We start from the raw sequence: 27943 nt of genomic DNA on the forward strand, positions 1-27943 counted from the left end.
AAATAATGCACAATAGTTCAGAACTTTGATTGTCATTTTACTTGTTATTTACATTATAATATGTACCTATATTAATAGTATTTTTGAATACAGATAAACTTGACTAAAAAACGACTGTAACTCTAGTTGTCGCCTGCGATCCCGTTCGAAAGGATTTAGAAAAATACTTAGTAGTCTATGTTCTACATCTATGCCAAATTTCAGCGAGATACAAGCAGCCGTTCTAAAGATACCGTGTAACATATATCCATCCATCCATCCATCCAAACGTTCTCATTTATTATATTAGTAAGATTAGTCGCAAATAGATCTATCATTAATAAGAATCGTTTTTTACATTAAACATTTCATTCCATCGAAAAGTCTACAAAAGAAATGTAAACTTTTTAATTGTTCTCCAACACAAAAGAAAAATCTTAGTAACAAATATTGATAGATCTTTGTTGTCAACCGTTAAAGGCGTTAAAATTCAATAGAAAGCACGCCATTCTATCCCCAATTTTGCCGGCTTTCTGCTTACGATATTGTGAAGGAGTGAGCCACGCCGCCTCCGCTATAAATACGTGACTAGATTATAAGATTCCTCCTGCTTCTTGAATATTGGCATTTCATGGTATGAAGATACTTTAATGACCTTTCAATAGACTTCAACAGAGTATTAAAGGATTAGTTTTAGGCGGAAAATCTAGAACTATACTAACAAAGTTACGATACTCTTTTTTGCGTGTACCAAAACTAATTTTAATCTGTGGTATTAAATGAGTTGTCAGCGTGCCATATAAATACTTTAACTGACCAATATTAGGTTTTTGGGTTTCGGAAATAGATTGATGGTACCGTCTGACAACGTCATTAGGTTCCGGGCAGCGGGCGGGCAGCGGGTGGGCAATGGACGGGAGTTTTTCCCCGCCCGAGATAATTGGACCGAATGTTTTCGTCCGCTCAGTCTAATGACTAGCAGTTTTGTTTGCTAACGGGACATGCCGCCTTTTATTGAGCCGTTTGTGCTTAGCCCCTAAATATTTGCACGCGACTGGTTTTTGTTACTTTTAAATATTTAATTGTTAAAGAAACCATTTTATAAATACTATCCAACGATAAATTGATTTAATATTTAATGTAATGTATTTCGAAGTTATTTTATTTTATAAAATAATTTTATGCGTTCAATACGTAATAATTATTTACAAAATTAAATCAAAATTATTGTAAAATATATCTGGAATTGATTTTAGTTTTATTGTCTATACCAATATTATAAAGAGGATAGATTTAATTGTGGTCTTTTAATTTTTTTTTTATTTAATTGTTTCTTTGTTTGTATTGAATATTTTCCGAAACTATTACTAAACCTAACACTAAACCTATTTGAAAAATTCTTTGATTGTTAGAAAACTACACAAAGTAATGTTGTGTGTTCAAAGTTAGGTGGACATAGGTTATTTTTATTAATAGATTTTTTTTAATTACGTGCTTTTTTAGTTACTGCTAGAATACAATAACTATGTAGGTAAATTAACACGTGACCAAATATAAAGTGATAATTGTTTAGTGTTCAACACACTCCTAATAATGTAATTGTATAAAGAAATATTTAAATTAACACACTTTTGATGTATATTTCTATAATTTTTATTTTTGTACGTGTACGAAAGTAAAAAGTTTATCATAAGTGTAAAATATGTTCAATATCTCGGAGCCAATAAATAAATTAATGTAAGCAAAAATATTATTAAAATCTTTTTCAAATTAATTTTCATACTGCTTGTTTAGTTAAAAAATACATTAAATCTTGTTCTGGTTTCTTTAAGAAGAGTTACGAGCTACGAATGACATAATAAATCCTTATGTCTAGTCGACAGCAAAGTTGAAGAAAGGCTTTTGATGGATTATTTTCCTACAGAACTCAACCTCAACATTCATGCTTAAATAAAATTCAATTTTTATAAGAATGGTTACTTACAAAACTATTTCGAAGAGATTCATTGAAATAAATAAAGATCTTTAGTATACTTGTACTTTTAAACCATTTCTTACTAACTTATATAAAGTATATTCTTATGATTATGTTGTCTGTTTAGGAAATAAGATAAGTATTTTATAGGCCTTATTATCTTAATTCCTCCTAAATTTTAATATCGAATGTATATATGTATGGACGTATTTATATTTGTTATAAGGTATCTCCAGAACGGCTGGATGGATCTCTTTGAAATTTGACGCATATTTAGAACACTGGATACTAATTAAGTTTTTTAATGTTAATTCCTCGCGAACAGAGTCGTGGGCGACAGCCAGTTTAAAATTAGAAAGATTTTATTTCGAAACATTACATTATTTCATTTGCACAAATGATATCGTATCCAGAGCTAAAATGAGAAATTAAAAGTAAAGGTTTAGTCACTATTTTGGTATAACTTCTCTAAATGAGATGTCTTTAGTTCATATGCTTTAGCATACTCTGTACTTTTCAATATAAAAAGATATATTCATGAGATCAACACATACTGGTCACGTATTTCAACCTATGTTATTTTTCTTCTCATTCACGAAGTACCGAATGGTCTATAATATTATTAAACTCAGGCGCATCTCTTTTGAAGTGATACTAGAAACTACGTGATCGTTTTCGTAATATTAGGAAAGAATACTAAATAAAAATGTCCGATCGCAAACTAAAAAACCCTTGACGGATAAAGGAAAAGTTGAAGTTAAACTTATAATAATAGTAGGTATTTTATGTGTTCAAATATTAATAAGATTAATTTGATGTTACGAATTAATTAGTAAACTTTATTGTAACTAAAAATCAATGAACGAAGAAACAGATTAACTATTGTTACTTAGCCTCCCTTGCAAACCAACGCAAGGAGTGGTAATTTCTAAATTTATTTTTGCATCGAAAAATCTTGTGCAAATATTATAAAATAGGATAGCAAGAAATATCGGTGACCGATTTGCATATATACGAAACTATACGTAGCTGTTGAAGCCCGACAAGTGTGTCAAATCCGTTTTACTTGCTTACAATTTTTAGTCTGTTTTCTTTTTTTTTTCAAGTAAGATTAAGTGACAAACATAATTGAAGGCTTCAATAAGATATAAGCTCTAGTTGTGTTGTATCGGGGATCTCCTTATTACTTACATTTTCAGTTGTTTTGCGACTAAACGAATGTGAAAAAGTGAATTTATCTCAAAACGACACAATAATATTTCAATATAATCAATCGGCGAATGCTTTTAGAACGAGCTTACGGAGTAAAAGTGGAGGCGCATTAATTCAAGTGCAACACGAAAAATGCATTACTGCCTCCATTCTCGAGCATTCGTCATTGTCCTGCGACGTTTCCATGAAATTGTCCTTGCCTGGATGTAGTAAAAATATTGACATATTCTAAATTTGAATGTATGTATGTGTATGGAAGATTATTTAATACTGTTATAAATAATGGAATTAATTTGACGCTCATAATACTAACAAAAACAAAGTTTATTGTTAATGGTAATGGATCCTAAATGGGAAGCGAATTAAATTCCTTGACGATACATAAGTCATGTGAACGCCGATTTTTTTTCAAAAACTTATAATTGGTCATAATTTTGCGATACTAAAAATACCTAATTATTAAGCTCAAAGTTGCTTACCCATAATGACGCTTTTTGATTTACTTAGCGAATCTATCTCTAAGTAAATCAACCGCTATCTGTAGTTCACCGACTCTATTTGCAATTAAATCTGGGAAAGAAAGGAAACTTAATTTTACGAAATTATAATAACTCAGAAATAATATGAACGGAAAATGATAACAAAACTATTAGTCACGAAGGAAAGGAGAGGAAAGGTATGAAGTAAATAAATATATATATATATATATAAATTAGAGAGTTTAAGTGGACATTTACTTTAATAATAGTTTATTAATCAGCAGTTTAATTTTTACACTTTTATTGTCAAAGTTAACATAACACGTTTATCAGCACAAGATTTAAAGTCATTATTAAAATGATTATTTTTTTTATTAATAGGTTAATGGTTACATTGTAGTTTATACTAAGTATTCGTAATTATCGATACTATTTTTAACGGTTATTTAATGACTAAAGGTTAACAATTTGATTAAAACATTATCTTTTCTTTAGACAGTCCCTTCCTCACTGCTTACATAATGACACTTCTGATAATATAAACGTGAATTTTAATATTTACATAAAATGGATAAAATGTTTTTTTTGTACATGACTGTCTAACATAACAAACACGAGTGTTCATTTGGAGACATTTCTGAAACTGTAATAAAAAAGCCCTTTAAATAAAAAGGTTGCACACAATTTTAAAATCACAATAAAAATATAGTGGTTGGCAAATATATGCCGTTTCGAATAATAATTCCACGCTGATTCTCGTAAACAACGATTGATCATTATTTTATGTTAAATTAATATACCATTAAGAAAGAAGGCGATAGTATATTCGGTCAGTTTTCTAAACTTAATAAAATTTATTCCACAAATAACGATTCAGCTCCGCATATGAGTGGAATGCAATGTGCCGCTGAACTGGGGCGTTAATTTAAAACTCTGCATCCGAAATGTATTCGCGTAGATTTGTTGCCTTTTCAAAGTAAAATATTTCGTCGGTATATGAAAGCTATATTTTTTCTAGCGGCGAAAGTAGTTTTGACATTCTTTATGTTGTTAGTTCCAGGAAATGACATTCAAAATACCAATTTTATGGATAACATAGCGTTTTATTTTGAACACTTTTTTTAATACACAGATTTTTAAATCTTTCCTATATCTTATAGCTATTTTTAGAATCATCACTTTTGGGACGTTTTCCTACAATACATCTCCACTCTTTGAGATTTTTAATAACATAAATAGCTTCACAACAATAAACGTCAATAACCGTGGGTTTCAGAGAACGTTATCCCCGTTTAAATCACATTGTTATCTCTGTTTTGTCAAAGATAATGAAAGTGATGACGATATGTTTTATACTGAGATCTTACAAGCCAACGGTAAATATTATAACAGATTTTCAATTAACCTAAGTTAAAATCCAAAGGTCATCTTCTACATCACTGATCGTTGGATATAAAATTATTTATTTACAAATATCTAGAAGTTAAAATATTATAGAGTAGTTAACCACAGAGCGTACATTTAAAAATATCTAAAAGTTTGTAAGGTAGCGTAGAACAGGTATTAACAGAGCGTATAACTGCGGTGGGAGATGTCTTGTGAATGTGTACGGTCGAGCGTGCGAGGTGGCGGGATGCGCGTGCGCTGTGCCTGGGTTGCCACGCTGCCACGCCGCGCCTGACACCATTGGCTCCTCCGCAAACCCGTTCATACTTAATTCTAATCCTGGGAAATTATTTAATACTCAAGTAATCTATAAAATATTGATTTTTATAAAGTAATAACTGTTAACAATACTTGTGTAATATGTAAAATTATTCAAGAATTAAAATATTGCTCATTTTACTAGTTTGTAAGCAAATTTATTTTGCTCATTTGGTTAGGCTTAAATTAGTGTTTAAATTTAGACTATGTTTAGCTTTTAAGGTTCGGAAGTAAATTCACTTTTAAGTAATCATTTAGATGACATAGATATAAATTGGTCTATACTTGTCAAAAAGTTTGTAGTCGTTACAACATTCGTATAGATGTTAAAGTATATAATAAAATAAGGAAAAATATGAAAATAAGAAGAAATAACTAAAAAATAAAACAAACTTAAAAAGTATTACTTACTATATAAGCTGTCTTGACTTGTTTGTTGTTTACTGTTTTATAACATTTCGCTTAGTTGTTATAAGAAATAATAACGAAAGAAAAATACTAAAGGAAAGAAAATCTTTGATGAAATAAATTAAACCTTAAAAATGATTACTTACTATGCAAACTGACTTGACTCTCCATCTTGCCTAAAGCATTGACTGAAGCACATATGTACGTTCCATAATCTTTTGGAGCGAGTGACTTTATAGTTAAATTCATCCACTGTGAATACTCATTCACTATTGTCTCCGCAATACGGAGTTTCGGATTCTCAAACAACTTGTCACTTACTAAAGCTGGAAACACTTTGAAAATTAATACATAACTTACGTCTCACTAATCTTACTAAAATTATAAATCCGAATGTTTGGATGGACGGATGAATGGATGTTTGTTGATGGTAGAAGAACGGCTGCATCGCTGAAATTTAGCATAGATGTAGAACATAACCTGGAAGAACACATAGGCTACTAATTACGTTTTTATAATATAATTCCGCGGTAACGGAGTTGCGAGCGGCAGCTAGTTAGATGTATAAAAATCATTGATAGAATATGTACTTACCATCTTCACGATACCAGGAGTTCATAGCTTTAGGTGAAGCTTCTATAAAACATTGTAATTCGACGTCACTACCGATCGGAGCTCCTACCAATTGATTTGTCACTTTCACTTGCGGTATAACTGCAATCAAATATACAAGGATTACACAAATATAATCATTCTAGTATTTAAAAAGTATTTAAGTAAAAATTTGCGATACCATATATGACGATGCGTGGGAGTGGATATTAAATACTTATCTGGTTTAATATTAGTCGCAACACCGCTTATAGTCACTATGAAGAATCCATAGCGTTTGATACTTATTTTATATTTACATCGCTACCATTGTGTGTTGTGCTACCGTTGTTCTACGACAGCCCTAAGGCGACATCGTTTAACAAATAACAATAATAAATAGTGACTTACAATGCACTTGCACGTGATACCGGCGGCTGACGGTGGGCGGCACGCCATTGCTTGCTATGCAGTAATACGCGCCCATGTCTGCGCGCTGCACGTGCCACAGCTCCAGACTCTCGCCTTTGTGGCTATCAACAACTAAAGCAAAGGAATACAAAATAATATTGAAGCTTTAAATTTAACCTCAGGTTACTGCGGGATCTTCAGAAAGATAATAAATGTTTGTTAATCGTAATTTTGCATTTAAAGCGACTCTACTAATATTAAATCTAGTTTTGTATTATGAAAAGTTTTTATGCTAAAATATGTTATTTTTACAATTAAACAAATATTGTCAACTTGCGTAATAGATACTTAAGTAAAGCTTCTGGGTTTGACATTATTCTTATATTAAACATATGATAGTTTCATGTTTTCAGCAATAATAATTTACACTTTGTTAAACACTGTTAAACTAAAAGAGAGGATGTGAACATGTTAAGGAATATTTTGGTGGAAGCCACTTAATAAATTGAAAGCCATAAAATGAGATTATACTAAAAGTTCTTAGCTTTCAATGAATAGTTAACTGCATCTAAGTAATGCTGACTAGGATGAAAATAAATTCACTTTATCGCAACACACAGGCGGATTAGTGAGCACCAGTTCTAACGCTACTATCTGACTCAAATTTTATGTCATAAAACGTTGAACGGCTGGCTTGTTTTAATCGTTCCAGGATTTATCACTCGAACAATGTAACACCCGAAAGTGGTATTATAGATGCATCAAATAACGTACACCGAGAATTATACGTTCTTTATACGGTATCTCTAACTGTGATACGATTAGAGATTTTAGCTCCTTCGGGTCATCAAAACCATCAGCTCACTATACATCCCTACTGAGGGCCTCGGAGTCTACACTAAGTTAGGGGTGACTAGACCGTAGTTAACGCTGGTCCTATGCGGGTTGGTTGACTTTACCCATATCTTTGAATTTCTTCGCAGATATGTGTAGGGTGCAACACAATGTTTTCTTTCACCGTAAAAAAATCCGCCGCGTTCGAACCCAAGAACTGCAGATTACAAGTCAAGCGCTTTAACCACTGAGCCACTGAAGCTCTTCCTTCTACTTACTCGTATTTCTATATCACTAAGTAAATACGATTACATTATTATAGTACTATTTCGTAATGTAAACTTAAAATAATAAAGTTTTTCTCGCATATGAATGTCATTAACCCTGAAAAGACCGTCATGAGCGATAGTTACGTAATAATAATCATAGAAATTTCATACTGGATGCTTTTACGATAGAGGAACAACACAATACAATAGTTTGTGTCTGTTCGTACTTCATCTATCCATTTATCTATTATTACTGTTTCTATCTGTTAGAGCTACGGACATCTCTGTATGTTTGCTTTTGTTCCATATTCGTTGTTACGCTAAGTTATTGACCTTAAAAATTACCTGGTGCATTACATGCCGATATGTGAATAAAAGGTGGTACAAGCATTTTGTATTTTGTTCGTAAGAAAAAGCATGTATCATTTTGTAAAGTAGGTGAACAAAGATAAAATTGGAATAAGTTTATTTGAAGAAACGTATTTGTTCGATGTACGTATGCGAAAAAGTCTCCACGACAGTAAAATCACATTTAGACACAAATAAAATACGATTTCGGTCCTAACCGAGGGATTTAAAAAATTCATTTTTACCTTCGCTTTCCCGCGAAACCACGTGACAAAAATAAATCAGTTCGGAATATTTTATGTGGTAAATGGAGCCTTTAATGTTCGTGGTCTATCAACACGAGGGAATGCACTTAAAACTGTATCATCGGTAATCTGAACAAGGTACTGAGTTTATTTATATGTATACTAGCTTTCACCCGCGACTCCGTCTGCTCGGAAATTAAAAATTATAAATAAGTAGCCTATATGTTCTTTCAGGTTTCGAGCCTCTTAGTGTGGCCGTATAGTGAGCTGATTATGTAAATGGTATATATACTACGATGTTTGATAAATAACAAATCACTTAGCTATAAACAATGCAAGCAATAAAGAATAATAAAATTAACCTAAAAACAATGGAGTATTTTTGTTTATTTAACTTTAAACAGTGTTTTTTGTGCGTTGAATTGTAAAGAATTCTCAAGCGATTGTTGAATGCTGTACAACCGGACTTGTAACTACTAAGTTGATCATTGTTTTAAATGAAACATTCCGTTCTGGAGCGTAAAAAAAGAACTCGTTAAAAAAGGGAAAAATGTACATGAAGAGAATGGCTCTGGGCCGTGTCGCTCGTTTGAACAGCCGCTGTGCTTAAGTGATCGGAGCTTTATTTTGTATGTGACGTTGTTCTAACTTAATTTCATTAGGATTTGTCGCTTAAAGTTTATTTTAACATTTATTTTTATATAAGGTTCTTTGTAACGTAAGAGCTACGGAATTCAAACTTTCTATTTAATTTAAAAGGTTGGTATCTGTTTTATATCTTACTTATCTTACTAATATTAAAAATGCGAACGTTTAGATGTATGGATGTTTGGTTGAAGGTATCTCCAGAACAGCTGAACGGATCTCTATTAAATTTGGTATAAATATAGTCTGGAAGAACACATAGGCTATTAATTATGTATTTTTAACTCCGTGCGGACGGAGTCGGGAGCGAATGCTAGTATACTATGAAGTAACACTGTTATGACAGTTTTAGAATAGCACAAAATAGATTACTTCAACCACGGATGACAAATTTTAAAACATGTAGGGAAAATTGAGTTATCAAGAGTGTGTTACATGTGTAGTATAAGACAAAATTCTGTTTACGTTTTATTTTACAATCTTCACTATTATTTCATTCTCATTTGTCTTTATTTTTCAGGAGGTCGTTGAACTTATAAATCTTTAAATATCGTTTAAAACGACCAATCCCATAACGGCATTCAGCACACAATTTGAGCAATGAATAGTGTTAAAAGCCGTCCCGTGGTGATATACCGCCGCACTTTGGAAGGGATCTACTTGTTAAATGTAATAAATGTTACACTAACAGATGGATTAACGGCAAAAAAGTGCGAGATTTCACGCCCCATTAACATTCGAAATGAACGATATTTTGAAATCGCTTCTGAGGATAAAATCTTTTTTTTTATTATTCGGGCTACGGTTCATTTAATGTACTAAGTGAATTTGTCAAAGGTTTTTTATTTTTATGGACGGAGCGGCGATGACTTGAATTATTTTTGTAGATACTCAAAGAAGTTATTTGTATTTATAATTTTTACAATTTTATTATAACTTATTTCGATAAGCTTAGACTTTTTCTTCGGAAAAAATAAACAACAGTTTAAGACATTATTAGTTAGAATCCTTTGGCGCGAATGTGCTTTCGTTACAAAGTCAAATGTCAGAATGAATAGTGAGGGGACATAAACGTCGACATTTTAGTAAGGCTATTGTAGGGTCAATACACTGCCATATTTTCGGATTTTCTTCCTAACAGTAGTCTTTTAAACGTCCAATTTTTTCATTGCTTAATGATTGTGCTAAGTAAGATAACATCCTATATTATCTATTTACATACCCGTCGATAAACACGTTAAAAAGTGATAAATTACCCCCTTCCTTGTATTGTATAACCGACTCTAAGCTCACTTTTACTCGTGAGACAAGTCCCTTTTCCCCAGTGAGACTAGTGTCATGGGGCTCGTAATTTATTTACGCGGCAATTTTCAGTATAATTTTTGGCCCAGCTGCGGTTTCCAGCTCTAATATCTCGCATTTCGTTTCAACAGCGACTAATTTATACTGTCCGATTGCTGTCTCATTAAATTTAACGCTCAGTTTGTTAATATTTACTTTTGCTTTACAAAGCTCTTAATTACTGCGCTGCCGGTGGTGAGTCGGGAATATACCAATTTAGTTTGTGGGCCAACTGAAAAGGTTTTAATCAAAAACGTTCTATATAAATTAACCTTTAAAGGATTTTTGATAATTTGTACTTTTCCTACCACAATTAATGTAAGATCAAATCAGACCGTAACTTGTTCTAAATGTTTAACAGTGCTTCATAAATCTTTTTGTATCACATTTATTTGGATGAAATGCGAAACAAAATTCAATCACTTTGGAATTTTTAATATTCTTAATGGAAATTTCTGTATTCAGGGTCGGGATACAAGTGAACTCACTTAAGTATACAATTTTAATTCGATACGGTGAATATTTTTAAACGAATCTTGATGACAAAATAGAGATAGCTGAATGTAAAATTTTTACTGAATCTCAGTGTAGACTAATTGTTTTACTTGACATTTTTTATCAAAGCTAATCTACATATGTATATAAAAATCAATTGCTGTTCGTTAGTCTAGCTAAAAATTCGAGAATTTTTGAACGGATTTATCTTATCTGGGTCTTGAAATGTTCGTGGAGGTCTACGAAAGGTTTAACAGGTGAGAAAAATTCGAATAATTGCCGGGAACTAATTAAGTTTTTTTTTTCATTTCACGCGGACGGAGTCGCAGGCGACAGCTAGTTTAATCTATATTTCTACTGAATCTAAAGCAAAATACTTCTTCAAAAGTCATTTGCTAAAGTTCAAACAAGACGTAATTATGCCAGCTTCCTGTTGGTACAACAATTTAAAATCTTTGATTTAAATTCAAAGAAATGAAGATATCAAAGAAATCGTAAACAAAGTGAAATAACTAGGTATATTGTTTAAGAGAAAGGAAACTTTTTAATTAATATATAATACTATACTGGGAAAGGATGTAGATGTACTAAAGTTAGTCCTTGTTTGATTCGATATATAAAATTATTTTGGTAAAGTAAAAAATGTCTATATTAATTGTTGTTGTTAATTAATGTAAATAAATAAAATTCATTTAATAAATTAAAATAATATTTTTTTAGGATTTTAAAATAACACATTGCATGAATGTAATTCAATATTTATAAAAGTAGTTAATTTAACACTTTTGCTAGTTATAGAAAAGTGGTGTTATACATGGGTACCTACTGTTTATTTATATGGAAATAAATGTTTACTCTAGATCATATACTTTTCGCATAAGTGTAGGGCAAATAAATCTTCAGCGGGAATGTCAGGTAAGATGTTCCAGAGTTATAAACTGACAAACTGACAGGACGACAGTTGACGTACATTATAAAAAATTACTAATATTATAAATACGGATGTTATGATGGATGGATGTTTGTAAGAAGGTATCTACAGAACTGAATCTCGCTAAAATTTGGCATAGATGTTAAACATAGCCAGGATAACACATAGCCAAATTAATTTATTTTCAGTTCTATTAAATTTGACCAAGGTAGGATTAAATTTCAAAAGATCATACTAATATTATAAATGCGAATGTTTAGATATATGGATGGATAGATTGATGGATGTTTGTTTGAAAGTATCTCCGAAACGACTGAAAGAATTACACATATTCAATTGTTTTTTTCCTTAAGCGCGGACGGAGTCACGGGTGACAGCTTGTATAAAATATTGCAATCTAACGAATAGAACTGTTGATACAATATTATTTCTGATCAAGAAAAACACAACAAACTCATGCTACATTTTCCTTTATTTTTATATAGATAATTTCTAAACGCATCAAATGCATATAGGAAACGTAACCTGCATAATAAAATAAACTATGTTGGAATTTCGTTGGGGCGAAGTGTACCCGATGCTATCAGACGTTCTGCTTATGACATTATTAAACTAGATCGCACGGATCCACTGACGCTAAAAAATACGTGACCGTTTTGTACAATTTTTCCAAAGCTGAAAAACAGCCTTCCACAAATTTAAGGCCGGCACTGACAGCCGCGAATAAATTATGTTAATGAAAGCTTTCAAAGCGCATCCATAGATCCGGCCGATAGCGGTGCGGCGCTTTTTCAACGATTTACATAATAACCGGCAATATTAAGCAAATGATACTTGCATTTCCATGAATGTATTAGTGAAAAATACCTCGACGGGTAGTGACAATTATTTACGTATTTTAATGCATATTTTTCAGGTAATATTATGTTTTCTTAAACGAAAATTGCTCAAAATTACAATTTAAATTATATGTCCCAAGACTAACTAATAATTGTTTCTAAATCTTCTTTCTCATTTTGTTTGAACAAGAAATAACTTTTTTTGAAATATTGACATTGCATTTAAATTAAAAAAAAATCCATCTACATGATGAAAACAATTTTTATTAACGACATTATAGACGAGGCTTTATTTTTTTATATAAGAGAAGGGGATCATGGACATCTGCAACACCAGTGTTATTTTTAAATCAATTCAAATAAAATCGTTTTAATAAATGCAACTAAGAAGCGGAATACAGACAGTATTAGTATTTGTATCTGATTTCAATCCAGATAAGAAATTTGAAAAAAGAAAACTAAATTCTCTCTCAAATAAGATCTGGTCCACTTGACTATGATAAAATCTTCACTTAAAACCAGATGGAAAAGTGAACATAATGTAATCTAAAATATACATTTAATAATTAATATTGGTTTCATTTAAAACAAGTAATTAAGTCAAAAAATAAACATTGTTGTATATATCTTTACACATATATTATGGTAAATAATAATAGGGTTTTATATTTCATTACATTTTAATAAAATATAGCATCATTAAGATTAACTTTATTGTAATTGTTAAATAACAAAACTTGTATTTTCATCACTTGAATAATCATCGAATACATCAACAATGTATGAAATAACAACAGAAATGCTCGCATAACATTTAATTAGGTCTAATAAAGGCCTCATTCGGAATGTTTGCGTCTAAATGTTATCCATAGAAGGTGAACGTTGTCGGAGTGTTGTTAATGTGAATCAGTGAGATGAGACAGACGCGCAGCATCCTGCGTCACCCGCGCGCGTTATTACGCGGCCGTAACTGACGCGGAGACAACATTACATGTACATTATTAGATTCCTGTCACGTTCCCACGTCGCTTTTATCAAATGATACGTCTACCTTACATTCCTAAGTTTACGTGTCAAGCTTAATACTGATTTGACAAAGATTTACATAACACACTTAATTTTAATGTAAAATTAGCTGTTGCCCGCGACTCCGTTCGCGCGAAATTAAAGATTAATTAGTAGCCTATGTGTCCTAGACTATATTCTACATCTTTGCTAAATTTCAACGAGATCCACGCAGCCGTTTTGGAGATACTTTCGAACAAACATCCAAACATTCGCATTAGTAAGATTGAACATAGTAACATTTAAAGTGCACTTTGAAGAATTGAACTTTGTAATTTATTTAATAAACGGACTAAGACTAGAATGAATAACTTACATCAAAATTAATTACTTGTTTGGCAAGAAACCTAGCTGTCAACTGGGTTCGTCGAAATCGTGATGCGACAACTGCAGATAGACATTTGCACTTACAGATGCGTTGCCTATCTTCAGTTGACGGTGGAGGGGACGAACAGAAAGAGAATTTTTCCCCTCTTATACATCTCCGCCTTATTGCTGTTCTCCTACTAGTTGTAAGTTACTAATTAAAATGTTGTAATTTAAACTGTTATTGTTATTCAACATTTTAATATTTGTATTTTTAGGTGTATTTCAGGTCTACTATACAGACGAAAATAATATTCTTAAACTTCAGGTACAAATGTAAATTAGCGCAATAATACTAAGCTGAAGTGGGCATTTTAAAATTCAACAATGTAGGGTCGGAGGCGGATACTTTAGTTAATTCGTAAACTTCATACTATTTTCCTCGCCGGCAACGAGTTAAGACGTTAATTAAAACACTTTGCTTAACTTTTAGTACAGAATTTCTGAAGTACGGCAATCAACTTAATAGCTCAATCAAAGATCAAAACAATTCTACCATATAAAATATTGTATAATTGCGTTACTTTATTGAAGCCTGGTTTCCTGGTTCCGATATTCCTGGCTAAGCAATATCGATAAACAATATTTACAAGTTCAATATATAGGTAGTTTAAAGCATTTGAGGTAATAAAAGCATTTGGTCAAAGATGAAAAACAGATTAAATAAAATAAAAAATTATGCAAAGATCAAATTATAAGAACTGAACAAATCAATTCAAACGTACTCCTTATTTAAATTTTTTATTCTAAAAATTACAAGTAACAGACAATAGGTTTTTTTATTAAAAGTGCGCAAGTGTGCACGTAGCTTTATATCTGTCGTTTTTAATATAAATTTAACGCTCCACGAACAGTAAGTATACGACCGGCCATTATTACTGCAACCACTATTCTCTATTTGTAACTGTTGAACCTTACAGCGTCGGTCAAGAAAAGGGATGCGGTCAGCCCTCTTCTGACCATATGTCGATATTTTCACACGCCTTTGTTAATTCGTTATTTATGTAACTAATATTTTTAATGGAATATATAAATGTTAGTGTTGCCAATAATTAATCGAATTTAACACTGTACTTAAATATTATAAATGCGAATGTTTGGATGGATGGATGGATGGATGGATGTTTGGTTGAAGGTATCTCCAGGCTGAACGGATTCCGCTAAAATTTGGCCTTTATTTAGAACATAGTCTGGAATAATATGTACGTTACTATTTTTTTTTACTTCCACGCGGATGGAGTTGTGGGAGATTGATAGTAATTAATCATTCGTAGGTAATTGTAGAAAATTTTTATATCTATAGTTACGTGCGAGTTGTTAAAGGACTCGATACTGTGCTCGTATGCTTGTATGTATTACTTCCTTGTTTTCTCTTTTATTTGTTAATTTATTTATGTATAATATTATGTACGTGCGACTATAATATGATCGAAGATATATCTTTGTTATTATCAAGATTAATTCAGTAGAAAACCTATTGTTTTTGCTTTGATTTATATGTACTAAATATATATTAATACCCTTTTGGTTTTCATTTATTACAAATAAAATAATTATTTAAATTTAAAACAAAAGCTTATTGAATTCATTTTCATCTCATGAATTATGTCAGCTCGCAAGATATCACAAAGCGTTCCCCACACTGCATGTTATTCGCTTCAGTTCTATTTAATAAATAGCGTTATTTTTCTGTTCTGTACAGAAGCCAGTGTCAGCTAACTCTTACATTACTTCTATGATTATTACAACAAAGATCCATCGTTCTACATTACGTTCTTTCATTGTTTACTCTACTAAATTAAAGGTTAATCGATTTTATTTTCAAACAAGCTACAAATACAAAGAGAAGATTTAACATAATTTTTCAACTTTTATTAATCGTCTACTAGCTATTGTCCGCGACTCTGTCCGCGTGAGATCAAAAAAAGGCTCCTAAAGGGTTTTCCCGGCAATTATTTGTATTTTTCTCACCCTTTAAACCTACCCTTCCCATACCTCCACGAACATTTCAAGACCAAGATAAGATAAATCCGATCAGCCATTCTCATCTTTAAGCGAGACAAACGTACAGCAATTGATTTTTATATATTCTTCTTCTAGTGCCTCTTCAGTCTTTTATGTCTATAGAAAGATTAATTTTATTTTTATAAAACTTTATATCTGTAATACTATTGATAAAGAGAACAACGTAGTAATTTTATGACAAAGTTTTAGGCATCAATAATGAAAATAATACAATAATTATTAAGATGCCAGGAAAATAATTTAAATGTAGAAGTGGTATTAAGTTAAAAGTACGCTTACGAAGCTGGGGCGTTTTGTTAGTGAATAAAGTTGAGTGAATCAAAATTAGCAGAGTGAATAAAGGCCGTCGGTATTTCCGGCAGTGTTATCGCAGCAATTTGGGACCCTTGCTGCTGCTGATGAGCAGCCGTTCCCCGCTCGACTCCAGAGCAATGGACGGTACAGTAATAGAGGAATATTATTTACAATTTAAATTTACTCCGTTGCAAGCCCGCATCCTTATTAAATACTGTATAACAAAGAAACGGAAGGCTTACTTGCATAGTTATTTTTTATTTTTATTTACAGAAATGTTTTAGTAACATTTTAAATTGTGTGAGCTGAATTTAAAATTATATTAAACCGATTTAAGATAATTAGATAAATTTTACTGAAATGATATAACGTTATTTCATTATGAGTTTAAATGTAAATGTAAATGTAAATCTTTACTTTTGAGCTTCATTAGTGTATTTTTTCGTTTAGTTTTCAACAATCCTGGTATTTTTAACGTAAAATGAAAAAAATGTGTAGTTCAAACAGAAAACTAAAACATAATACCAAAAAAATACTAGGATTAAAAAAAATGAAAAATATTGTAACACAAAATTAAATTGAAATAAATATCCGAGATATTTCTCTAATAATTAAATCCAACTGTAGATTTCGATGTTGAACGTCGGCAGCGTAATGGGCGAAGTTTCATTGCGAGCTTTTATCTAATTTATTTTTATCGTTATATGAGTCAGTTTATGAGGAATTTTACACCCTTTGCAGTAGGTTACAATGAAAGGCAGAACACGGCGTACATTATGTTTATGTTATACGCCTTAAGGTGGGTTTCCATAGTGCGTTATTTTTGTAAACGAACTATCGGACCTGGCGCAATTCGGTATTTTACTATAGCACTCAGATTTTTAGTCAGGCATTAATGCGGTAGCTACTGTCGTCAAATTGATGCGCGGTGTGTCCGTGGTCGTCAGCCATTCACGTCCGTCTGCAGAACAACGCACAGTGGAAATGCGACTTAACGTTGCGTCGCATCGGTGAGCGGAGCATGTGATTGCTTCGTACTCCATCACGTATTTCTGACAGAATTTTCGGTTCACTTTGAGACACAGTTCATATTATTTATCTTGAACGATTTCATGTATCATGAAAACATTTATTTATCTTCTTATACTTCTTTTTAGGATGTAAGATTGTATTATTGGTTTTAAAATTGTTACCCATTTTTAGTTGTTAGACCAAGCATAGATAATTGTTATCCAGATAAATAATTAATCAAAAATGTTTTTTTAATAATGTTATATCCTTATTCATTTATTAACCTTATTCTTCATACATTAAATTTCATATATAAAATAAAAAATTATACAAAGTAATAATTATTATATTATTATTATTACTGTTTTTATTTTTCTGTTTTAAAACGATAATAAATAGTAAATCTGAACATGCCATTAAAAATATATTTTGTTTTTTAAATGAAATAAGTCCCGTTTATAATAAGTTTTTTAACTTTCACAAGTGATGCTCAAAGTTCCCACGTGCCATTTACTATTCGATGACTTATATCAATGTAGCTCTTTCTCTAATTAAGTTTGTTTTCTATTTAGAAATTTAGTGACATTGTAACTTAGTCAAAAAAAATTGAAGAAATACTTAATCAATGTTAACTATGTCTTAATATTTTAGTCTTACTAAAAATAATATTCTTTCTTAGCTTTTAAATATTAAACAGTCCTACATAGGTACTGCGGCATTAGTGTCTCAGTAAAGCCAAACGTTAAGAAATTTAACATTTTTTAAAAGTGATAAGAATTTTAATTCCTATTAATCTAAGATTCCTTTGTTATTCTTAAGTACACCGTTAAAAGATTCGAAACTTAAAACTTAGTTAAGTTCAATTGTTTTTAAAGAAATTTAATTTTTAAAATTGAAAATTCCTCGGCTTTCTTCTCCCGCTTTCCGCTCGAGGAAAACTATATTGCGTTTTTTATTAAAAAATACGAAGTGTTCCAACGAGGGGTAAACGGCCACTAAAACGTTATGGTTACTGCGGTGACATTCGCACGGATACCTAACTTATAAAATTGGTAATACGCCACGCAATAGCCATTGCCACCCTCCGCGGATAACCGATAAATTATCCGCCTATTACTATTATGAAGTGATATTGCGTTTATACGAACAAATTGTTATGTCATGTTATATACTTAAACCTTTTTTTAAGAAGTGTTATTTCATTCGGTCACTACTATATTACTAAAGTCAGAAGACTAAGATTTTACTAGAAAGATAGAATTTGCAAAATTAAATTTAAAAGAAAAATAATAGAGCTAAATTAAATTATGTGATGCGTCACACGAACTTTTTTTTTAATAATATTTATCTTACAAGAATTACAGCAATGTAAGAAAGTACGTCACCAATTCATTTTCTACGTTATTATCTTAATATTTTTTATATTACATCAATTAATTAAATAAGATATTAAGATAAAATTGGCGCAATTTAAAATACGTTTTCCATTCAACTTGAATAATTGCACCGGAATATTGATAACGGCATTAGTTAATTGGCGAATTTGAATTTGTTACGGTCAGGTAAGGAGAATACTTTCATTAAGCCCCAGCGGTCTAATGGATACGTATTAACCATTCAATATTTAAATTCATGTACCTGTATTAAATTTTAATCTATTCATGTACCTATATAAAGTATCTAAATTAAAAAAAGAAATTTGTACTGTCTCAAAGATTGCTAATATATTTTGTAGTTGTTGAATGACTCCAATACCTTAATGTAATGTAAGAATAATAAAGAAATAAAGAATTGTTTGAGCAGATGGGAAACTTTATTAGTTCAACTAATTATTAATTTCTTGAAGAGCTAAAATGCTGCCGCTTGTTACTTGTTATTTAGAAGATAAGTTATCATATGTACAGTATTTTAATACATCTATGTAAACATTTGACATTGATCTTTATTCTACACTTCAAAATAATCGTGACAAATGTTTAACATCGAAGTTATCAAGCTTCAAAACATTTTTTTTATAACAGAAGGGGGCTAACGAGCAGCGGGAACACCGAGGTGTTCAACGACGACATTTAATGATTTCATCGAAAATAATTAACTATTCAATGTACGACCGCGTAATTCGCGTACAAACATTAGTTTGACCAATAGCAAAGCTGGGAAACGCGAAATTTCCATTTGGTATGTGGCAGTTTACCGAGCGAAATTATTAGTCGATTGTTTGGTTGGCGCGCTATTGTTTCAACAACATTGTTATGTGTATTGACAAGATAACGAGTTTCCTATACAATTTGTAATATTCGACGGCTGGCAATCGGCAAAGTTCACAATGAGATCTTCCCTAGATACCAAATGCGCTTTCCAAAGAAGTATGCAAAGCTAGAAGTGACCTTCACAATTATAATTCAACATATTTAATTTTCTTGTTCATAATTGCTGCTCTCCTACAGTAAATTTGGGATTTTTCATGCATAAAAATAAAAATTATTAATATAAATTATTGCAATGTAAAGCAGATAGATATTTATAGAAAATTTTACAATTAAAAAACTTATTCTTTATCTCTTCAACTTTAGTATCCCTGTCGCATATCACTTTAGATCACATCTTAAACTTTGCTATTACACTTTTCGTTTAAAGTTGCAACTTTACGTAGCATCTTAAAAATAAGGCAAACCAAAATTCATAAAAATTCAGTGGAAACGCTCGTTCTTTTTCAGTGGCAACTCTGAGACCGGAATGATGCGAGAGGGTCCCGCGGAAACTTGTTTAAGGAAGTCGATTTAAGTTCTTAAGAGTAGGGTGCCACTTTCTATAATATCAAAATATGAAGTTTTTCTTATGAATATAAATATTTTACAGCTTATATGAATGAAAATTACTGTCTAAAGATTTTAGATCTTTTAAATTTATGTATAGAGATGATGATGTACTCGTACGTAATAATGCAAAGCCTAGAAATTTCTTCACGTAATAATGTCGTAAACCAAAGCGAAATACATTAGAGAAATATGTCAGTGTTGTATATGCAACGCAATTCATACGTCCATTCCTCTGAGTGACAGGCTTAAGTAAAAAATTCTAATAACCCATTCCTTTGTAAAAGGAAAGTGTAAGAATTTTATAAAACCGGAGCTGAATCCGTTCGTTATTTTCACACTTATGTTAAAATATTCGCGAATAAGAATCTTGCTATGAGCATAAAATCCACAAATTATTCCATTCATTTCAAAAGGAATTCCACTAAAAGAAACGAGAGAGTAACTCAAAGCTTTTATATCTCGTAGCGGGACGCCTTATTGTCTTCAGCGATATATGTATTAAAGCTTGCTTTCTCTTGCGTAAATAAAATTCATTGGAAAGAGAAGAAAATGCTTCAAATCACGTGCAAGTGAGGGGGGAAGACGAGGGGGAGGGGATAGGTGTAATGCTTCATGTGAGTGTCAGGGACGGGATATAATGCAAAGTAGATTGAATTGGAAAAAGTCTTTCCAATAAAATGGCGTCTTTCGGCACCCAAGGGAGTACGATAGCTCACAGCTATAAAGGGTTAACAATAAAAGCAGCGTCAATAGCTGTTGCTACGATATGACGTAGATGTTGCTACAGTATGGAGATGTTGCTACGTTTCGTAGCACTAACTACAGTGCTACATTTCATATCTAGAAGCCTGTTTAATTTTACAGACATTTAATAAACAATCTTTAACATTTATTAAATTCAAAGTTTGTCTTCAAAGTACAAACAAGTTTTTAGAAACAATTCAGTTTCAGTAGTCCAAAAACTCGGATGAGAATTTAAATTGAAATGGGTTGTGATTGGCCATCGTCAAAGCCTGTTGTAAAAACATTACCTTTCCGGTAGTTTTCGAACCACTGGTGGAAAAATAACAGCGATTTTTGATATTTTTTGCAACGGTGACGAAATTTTACGCTTCATACTAAACGAAATAAGTTCGAAGTTTATTTTTAAAACCAAAATCATCAACTGGGTTTCTCGTTATTTTACAAATGTAAAGAAGTGCAACGAAATACTAATATTCTTTATAATAAATCTTGAATTCGACGTCAATAATACTAGACATACATTCAGACATTCAAGCTGCGTAAATGTTAATTATGAATGCAAACATGGAGGTGCACATTCGTTGCCTTAACTAATCCGATTGGTTCACATTTGTGTTTGTGCAACTCTCCAACTATTGACTCAAAGATATGGAAATCGGATTTAATATGTGTTCAAATGCACAAGTGTTAAGTACTATGACAATTTGTATCAATTAGTTCTATCAGTGTTCGTCCTAAAACTATTGTATATAACATAAATACACTTGATAGCTTTGCAAAAGTACAAGATTCTGGAAATAGATTATCTTATACTAATCTTAAAACGTAACGTAAAATTGTACTTTTTTAATCATATATAATTTACTTATGGCTTCCTTGTCTTCGGATTGAAGACGTTGGTTTCTAAGCTATTGGACAAAATAAGAACGAAAGTTTTTAAAATGCTTGGAGAACAAATTATCACGTCGTTTCATTTAACATAGATGCATTTAAAAACTATCATCACGTATAAACTTCTTATCATGACAGTACTTACGAAATATCAAAGTTCACATTCCATAGTATTTCATAGTTTAGTTCTAAATTTTATACAAAATTAAAAATAATCATACTAAATTTTAAAAAGTCATACCTTTTTTCTCCCGGCCGCCTTCTTGCCTGAATACAATGGGACGGTTATGCTCTCGCCTCCACAAGACTGTCGGCGGGGGTACACCAGTCGCAGAACACGTGAGTCGCACACTGCCGCCCTCACGTGCTGAACTACCCTCCGTCACGGTGTCCACTATATCCGGCGGTATCACCACCGATAAGTGACCCATCTGGTACAACAATAATTTTATTAGAGACATAGCACAAGTAGCTAACATTAGGTAATAACTTTGCACACAACGAAGATATATTCTCTCCACAAACGTTCCCTACTCAGTCAAATCCACTTCACATCCTTTCCTTATAAGAAAAGACTGGAAAGGGAAAGACACGAAAAAAATATTTCTTTTTCAAACCACCTTTTACCTTGTTCTTCTGCTCTAAGTACAACATACAGTATGGCAAAACATATTTACTCATCTCCTTTCAATCATTTCTTAATTTTTCAACTAGCGTTGCTTAAGTATTCTTGACTATAACTTTTTACTTTACCTGACTCTTCATAGGGTCGGTGTTGACTTGGCACATGTAAGTGCCGGAATCGTTCGCCTGCACGTTACTGACGTGCAACTTCCAAGTGTTGTGGTTGTTGTAGGTGACAGAGAGGCGCGGGTTCAATGCCACCATGTTCGTGTGTATTGCCAGTATCGCTTTCGAATCAGATTTTATCCACGCTACCTACGAATACAAAATACAATTATAAAAACAAAAAATTGCCGAATAGTCCTTTTTTTTAATAAAAATAACGTCTTATTGCAAAAAAAATCATCGTCATTACGGACATTATTGTTATTAAAATTTCCGCAGCGCTCCAATCAGGCTTAAGGTACACCAACAGATCTCATACAAATTTTGAAATATTTTGTCATGACGTTACGAGATTGCCTATCGCAAATATTCGTGCTAGGCCCTCAGTATTTAAATTTAACTTTCGAAGAACAATAGCAACCTGGTCATTATTAGTCCAAATTGATATTCCAATTTCATGCTCTCAAATATAAAAGCTTATATATAAAATTCTCGTGTCATAATTTTCGTTCCCATACTCCTCCGAAACTGCTTGACCGATTCTCATGAAATTTTGTGAGCATATTGAGTAGGTCTGAGAATCGGTCAACATCTATTTTTAATCCCGCGCGGACGGAGTCGCGGGCGACAGCTAGTATTGTTACACATATTCTTTCGTGTGATGTACAATTTAATAGTATGTCGGCAAATTTGAATGTCTAAAGTTAGTTCACGTAGATCGTTCTTTCCGTAAGTACGTGAAGAAACCTACTATTTTACCTTTCAAACACTCGTTAAGAAGTTTAACCGTTTGCTAACCGTTGTGAACGATGATATGTCTCGTGAACATTTTCAAACTTTTAATACCTTTCTTTTTTAAATTCATTAACCTTTTTGTAAATATGTTTAACAAATTAAACATGTAGATTTAATATCAATTATTGTCGCTTTGCTCATACGTCATTATCGTGGAAGCCAATTGCGGGGTTTGTAAAAAAAATATAATTTAAGGAATTATACTTAAAAGTATAATTCTTCTGTAACTATGTTATTTGATTTGACTTTCAAGTGTAACGTTAATATACCTTGTGTAGCATATATACGGCGAGCATTTTACTCTGAAACTTCGATTTCCATCTGAGTTAGTGCTTTGAAACTATTGATAAAGTACGTTCAAGTAATTACCATACATATGTGCTTTTAACATTCTCTTCTGCTACTTTCTTTGTCTTCCTGAGAAATACATATAATATATATTTTAATATCAATATTTTAATTCTGGCCATTATATTCTAATTACGAAGTCTAATAAAACCGATCGTAAATTAAAATATTTTGCTACCATTAGCAGTTTGATATTGTTTATAAATTAAAAGCTATTAAAGAATTAAGAATGTAAGTTCTCTTAATATTTTTAATAACAAAACAATAAATACTTAATAGAGAAGTAGTAGTATTCGATCATTTAAGATTACAAAATAAAATATTTATGATTCCGAATCGATTTTACTATAAAACTTTAATTGTTAACCAAACTATAAATATTAAAAGAGAACGCTCGGACACTAAGCTGCCAAGTCTATTTGTAGAGAGGAACAATGTATTTCTTTTTAACTATTCTAATTAAACTCTAATGAACAAAGGATTCAGAGGAAAAGAAATTATTTCCATGTCAGTTGTCTCGACTCTTTTCGTCGAACTATTTTTTCCAAGAATAAATTGGATTTTTTTTAATTAATTAAACGTTTATTTTCCTTTAACCTTTATCAATAAAAATAGTTGGTGCATGCACACTTTTGAGGGACGGCAATACTGTTGTAATACGGATCTAACGACAGTGGAAACTCACGCTAAAAATAAGTTGTGACGTCATTTGCCGCAAGTGAGCAAAGCTCGAGCAGTGTAGGTAAATACGACTTGAGCGTTGTAATTGTTTCGAACGTAGTTAAAAGTGGGTGGATACGACACGTGAATTTGTAGAGATCCCACTGAGGAATGTGCGAAGTCTCATCCAGGCCGCTTTCGCGCAATTTTTCACGTGACATCTCGCTTTGTTGCGGTTGGAAAATAAATTACTTACAATTTCATTGTTTGCGAGAATTATTTCCGACGAGCGACTGCACGTGAGCTAACATTCTTTAGGCACTACTATGTTGAAGCGCTGCAAGCTATTATTAACGTGTTCTGTGTTCAGATTACGTTCGTTGTGTTATTTTTTGTTTTCAATTGTTAGTGTTTTGTTTTGAAACTCTACGCTGCTCGAGTTTTTGATGCATCTCTGCGATTGTTAAATGAAATATACTTAATATTCTGGCTTTCATTTTACGCGATGGAAGTAAAGAGATTTTACATCACATTGTTATCTATTCATCTAGATGCTAATATAAAGCCATTTGAAATTCTGTGTAATATAAACTTATATTACTACTAGCTGTTGCCCGCGACTCTGTTCGCACGGTTAAAAACATAATTAGAAGCCTATATGTTCTTTAAGACCATTATTCTATAGATATGCCAAATTTCATCAAAATCCGTTGAGCCATTCTGGAGATACCTTCAAAAAAACATCTATCCATCCGACCATCCATCTATCCAAACATTCGCATTTATAATATTAGTATGACAAGACAGTTTGTGCTGGCGCTTTACAAATTCGTAGTTTAGTTACGAGGTAAAGCGATTTTTATATCTTAAGCTTAAAGCAGTAACGAACATAATATTAGGTACGGACAAGGTTGCAGTTTAAGTCCGGTGTCGGATGTCTAATCCATCTGCCAAGCGAAGCTGCGGTAAATCTTAGAGAAGCTGTATTTGTAGGTTGGATTATGAACATCGTATATTAGAGGATAAAAATTGCATTCTATGTATTTTTTAACAACGAAATTCTGAAAATAATAAAATATTAATGTTAAATTGTTTAATTTTATTTGCGCCTCCATAATTTGTTGTCATGGCTTACTCATTAGCGAAAAGTCCTTGCATTTGTTATAAAATATTATTACGCTCTGTACTTTTTTTTTTTGCATTTGGAAAACATTGTTATCTCCTTAAATATATATTGTTCCAATTCAGATCAGAACAATGCTTCCTTGAATGAATGCTTTAAATAAACTCTTCCGCTTTTTTACTGTTAAATATTATTTATTTGTTCCAAATCAATTTAATTCTCAATTTAGTTTTCAATAATAAAAACTTATACTAATTAACTATATATCACCCTTAACTTAGGGTAGGCTCCGAGCCCCTCGGTGGGGATGTATAGTGAGCTGATGATGATGATGATGATGATACTAATTTAATGATAGATATTTTAGTCACTTAAAAAGTTATTAGTGATAGATTTTGTATAGATAATGTATATTTTTATATGAATAACGGTGTTCATAACAACATTTTACATCGATATCACTCGATTAAATCATGACCTAATTAAAACGAAAACAGAAAACGAAATTCACAGTAAGTAAATTACAGTTGTTGAAAAATCATGATACATTATTTTGTTTTTTATCATGCTATCCAATCATCATGATAGTGGATTAAATTGTGTTTAAAGTTTAAAATTAAGTTAATGATCTGTCAAGTTAATCATTAATTAAGTCCTACGTTAAGTAAAAGTTTAAAACAACATATAGGCTAAGTCCATGACACGTTTTAGAAACAGAGATAACTGCTAAAATAATATTTAAAATAATAAATGCGAATGTTTAGATGGATGTGATGTGGATGGATGGGTGGGCTACACTAATTAGGTTTTTTATATATCCAAGTGGACGGAGTCGCGGGCGATAGCTAGTTTTAAATATAAAGAGGAAATTTCTATCAAGATATCTGGTAAATTTCACAAGATTATCTAGCAATTCTGCAAAAATAAATTATCTCTTTTGCTGCAATTTCAGAAATGAAAGATGCGGCTATTTCTGCTTCGCTCGTTGTCAACATTTTCAACCGCGGAAAATTATTAGCGCAGTTTGTACTTCGTGTTTGAATTACAACTATTAATTACGTAATGCCTTGAATTGTAGAAATTATTGTAAAACTAATTTGATCAACAATAACCACAAGATAAGCTTACTCAACAAGTCAACATTGAATTTAAAGTTTCAATATTGTTTTTAGTTCAAATATTCTTTTAATTAATTTGTATATTTGTACCACAAGGTCGTAATGACAAACTTAGGTCAAAATTACAAAAGAACGAAATAAACAAAGAGAAATATTGCTTAGCTTCGAAGTGAAATTGTTTCATCTTATAGTAATTATTTAGAACGCGTAAATTTATAAAGGCCGATTAGTGGGAATTTATTACCGCATTTAAGGGGGTCTTGTGATGAATTAGCGACGTTAGTTATCAGAATTTTTAGTCCATCATTCTTTTAGGCTTGAGTTATGTGATGCTTCGGCCGAGCGGCCCGAGGGCGCTCGTTAAAATTGTACGTGTTCCCGCGGCACAATTCCTACCGCTCAGATAGCTTGTGCGTACTTACTATGTAACTAATATTCAAACTTGCTCTCATTTCCATGCTCGGTTGTAAAAAATAATTTCTTCGTAACTTTTCGTATGCACCTCGTCGTAGAATTAAATCGTATTTTTTAAAATTTACATTTGAAAAGAATATATAAATTTAGATGTATAATGCTGCATAGTACTTGTTAATAAATAGTTAATGCAATAATATTTAATAAAAGCGTTGGTGGCTCAGCGGTTAAGTATTGTCTTGCAATCAGTAGGTACTGGGTTGGAATCCCGTCATGTACTAATGTATTTTTCGATATTCGATTTACATACGTACATGTATCCGACGTTTTTACGGTTAAGGAAAACATCGTGATGCAACCTGCACATATCTGAGACGAAATTCAAAGATATGGGTGAAGTTAACCAACCCGCATTGGGCTAGCGTGGTGGACTATGGCCTAATCGTCCCTTACATAGGGTAGGCTCTACGCCCCTCGGTGGGGATGTATAGTGAGCTGATGATTGAGGATGACACATATTGCGCTTGTGTTATTTAAATAAAGATCTAAAATTTCCTTTTAAATGAATGTAATAACCTTTCACTTACACAAAAACTCAGGCGTATTCAACATTTACACTAAACACCATATATGTATAAGGTTAACTGAGATGTTTGATTCCTATGTTTGTAATTAAATAAATAGAAGAAATCCAATTTAAAGTTATCCGCGATGTCAATGAGTTCTGCGCGGAGGAAATTGAAAGCATAAACGCTACCACGCTACTTCTAATTAC

General features: G+C 31.9%; 1 protein-coding gene across 1 annotated transcript in view; it reads right to left on the reverse strand.

Moving 5' to 3' along the window:
• Positions 1-5176: 5176 nt before the first annotated feature.
• The window catches only part of LOC106122333 (lachesin), a 92383-nt gene continuing 69616 nt past the window's right edge, over positions 5177-27943 (reverse strand). Inside the window, exons 5-10 of the mRNA XM_013318273.1 lie at positions 22675-22860; positions 22163-22352; positions 6760-6891; positions 6348-6471; positions 5904-6073; positions 5177-5370 (exon numbers count right to left, since the gene is read on the reverse strand). Coding sequence (XP_013173727.1) covers positions 5177-5370; positions 5904-6073; positions 6348-6471; positions 6760-6891; positions 22163-22352; positions 22675-22860 — 996 coding nt within the window. The remainder of the gene's footprint in view (positions 5371-5903; positions 6074-6347; positions 6472-6759; positions 6892-22162; positions 22353-22674; positions 22861-27943) is intronic.

Source organism: Papilio xuthus, unplaced genomic scaffold (genome assembly GCF_000836235.2).
Source record: "Papilio xuthus unplaced genomic scaffold, Pxut_1.1 DF826923.1, whole genome shotgun sequence".
Taxonomy (NCBI): domain Eukaryota; kingdom Metazoa; phylum Arthropoda; class Insecta; order Lepidoptera; family Papilionidae; genus Papilio; species Papilio xuthus.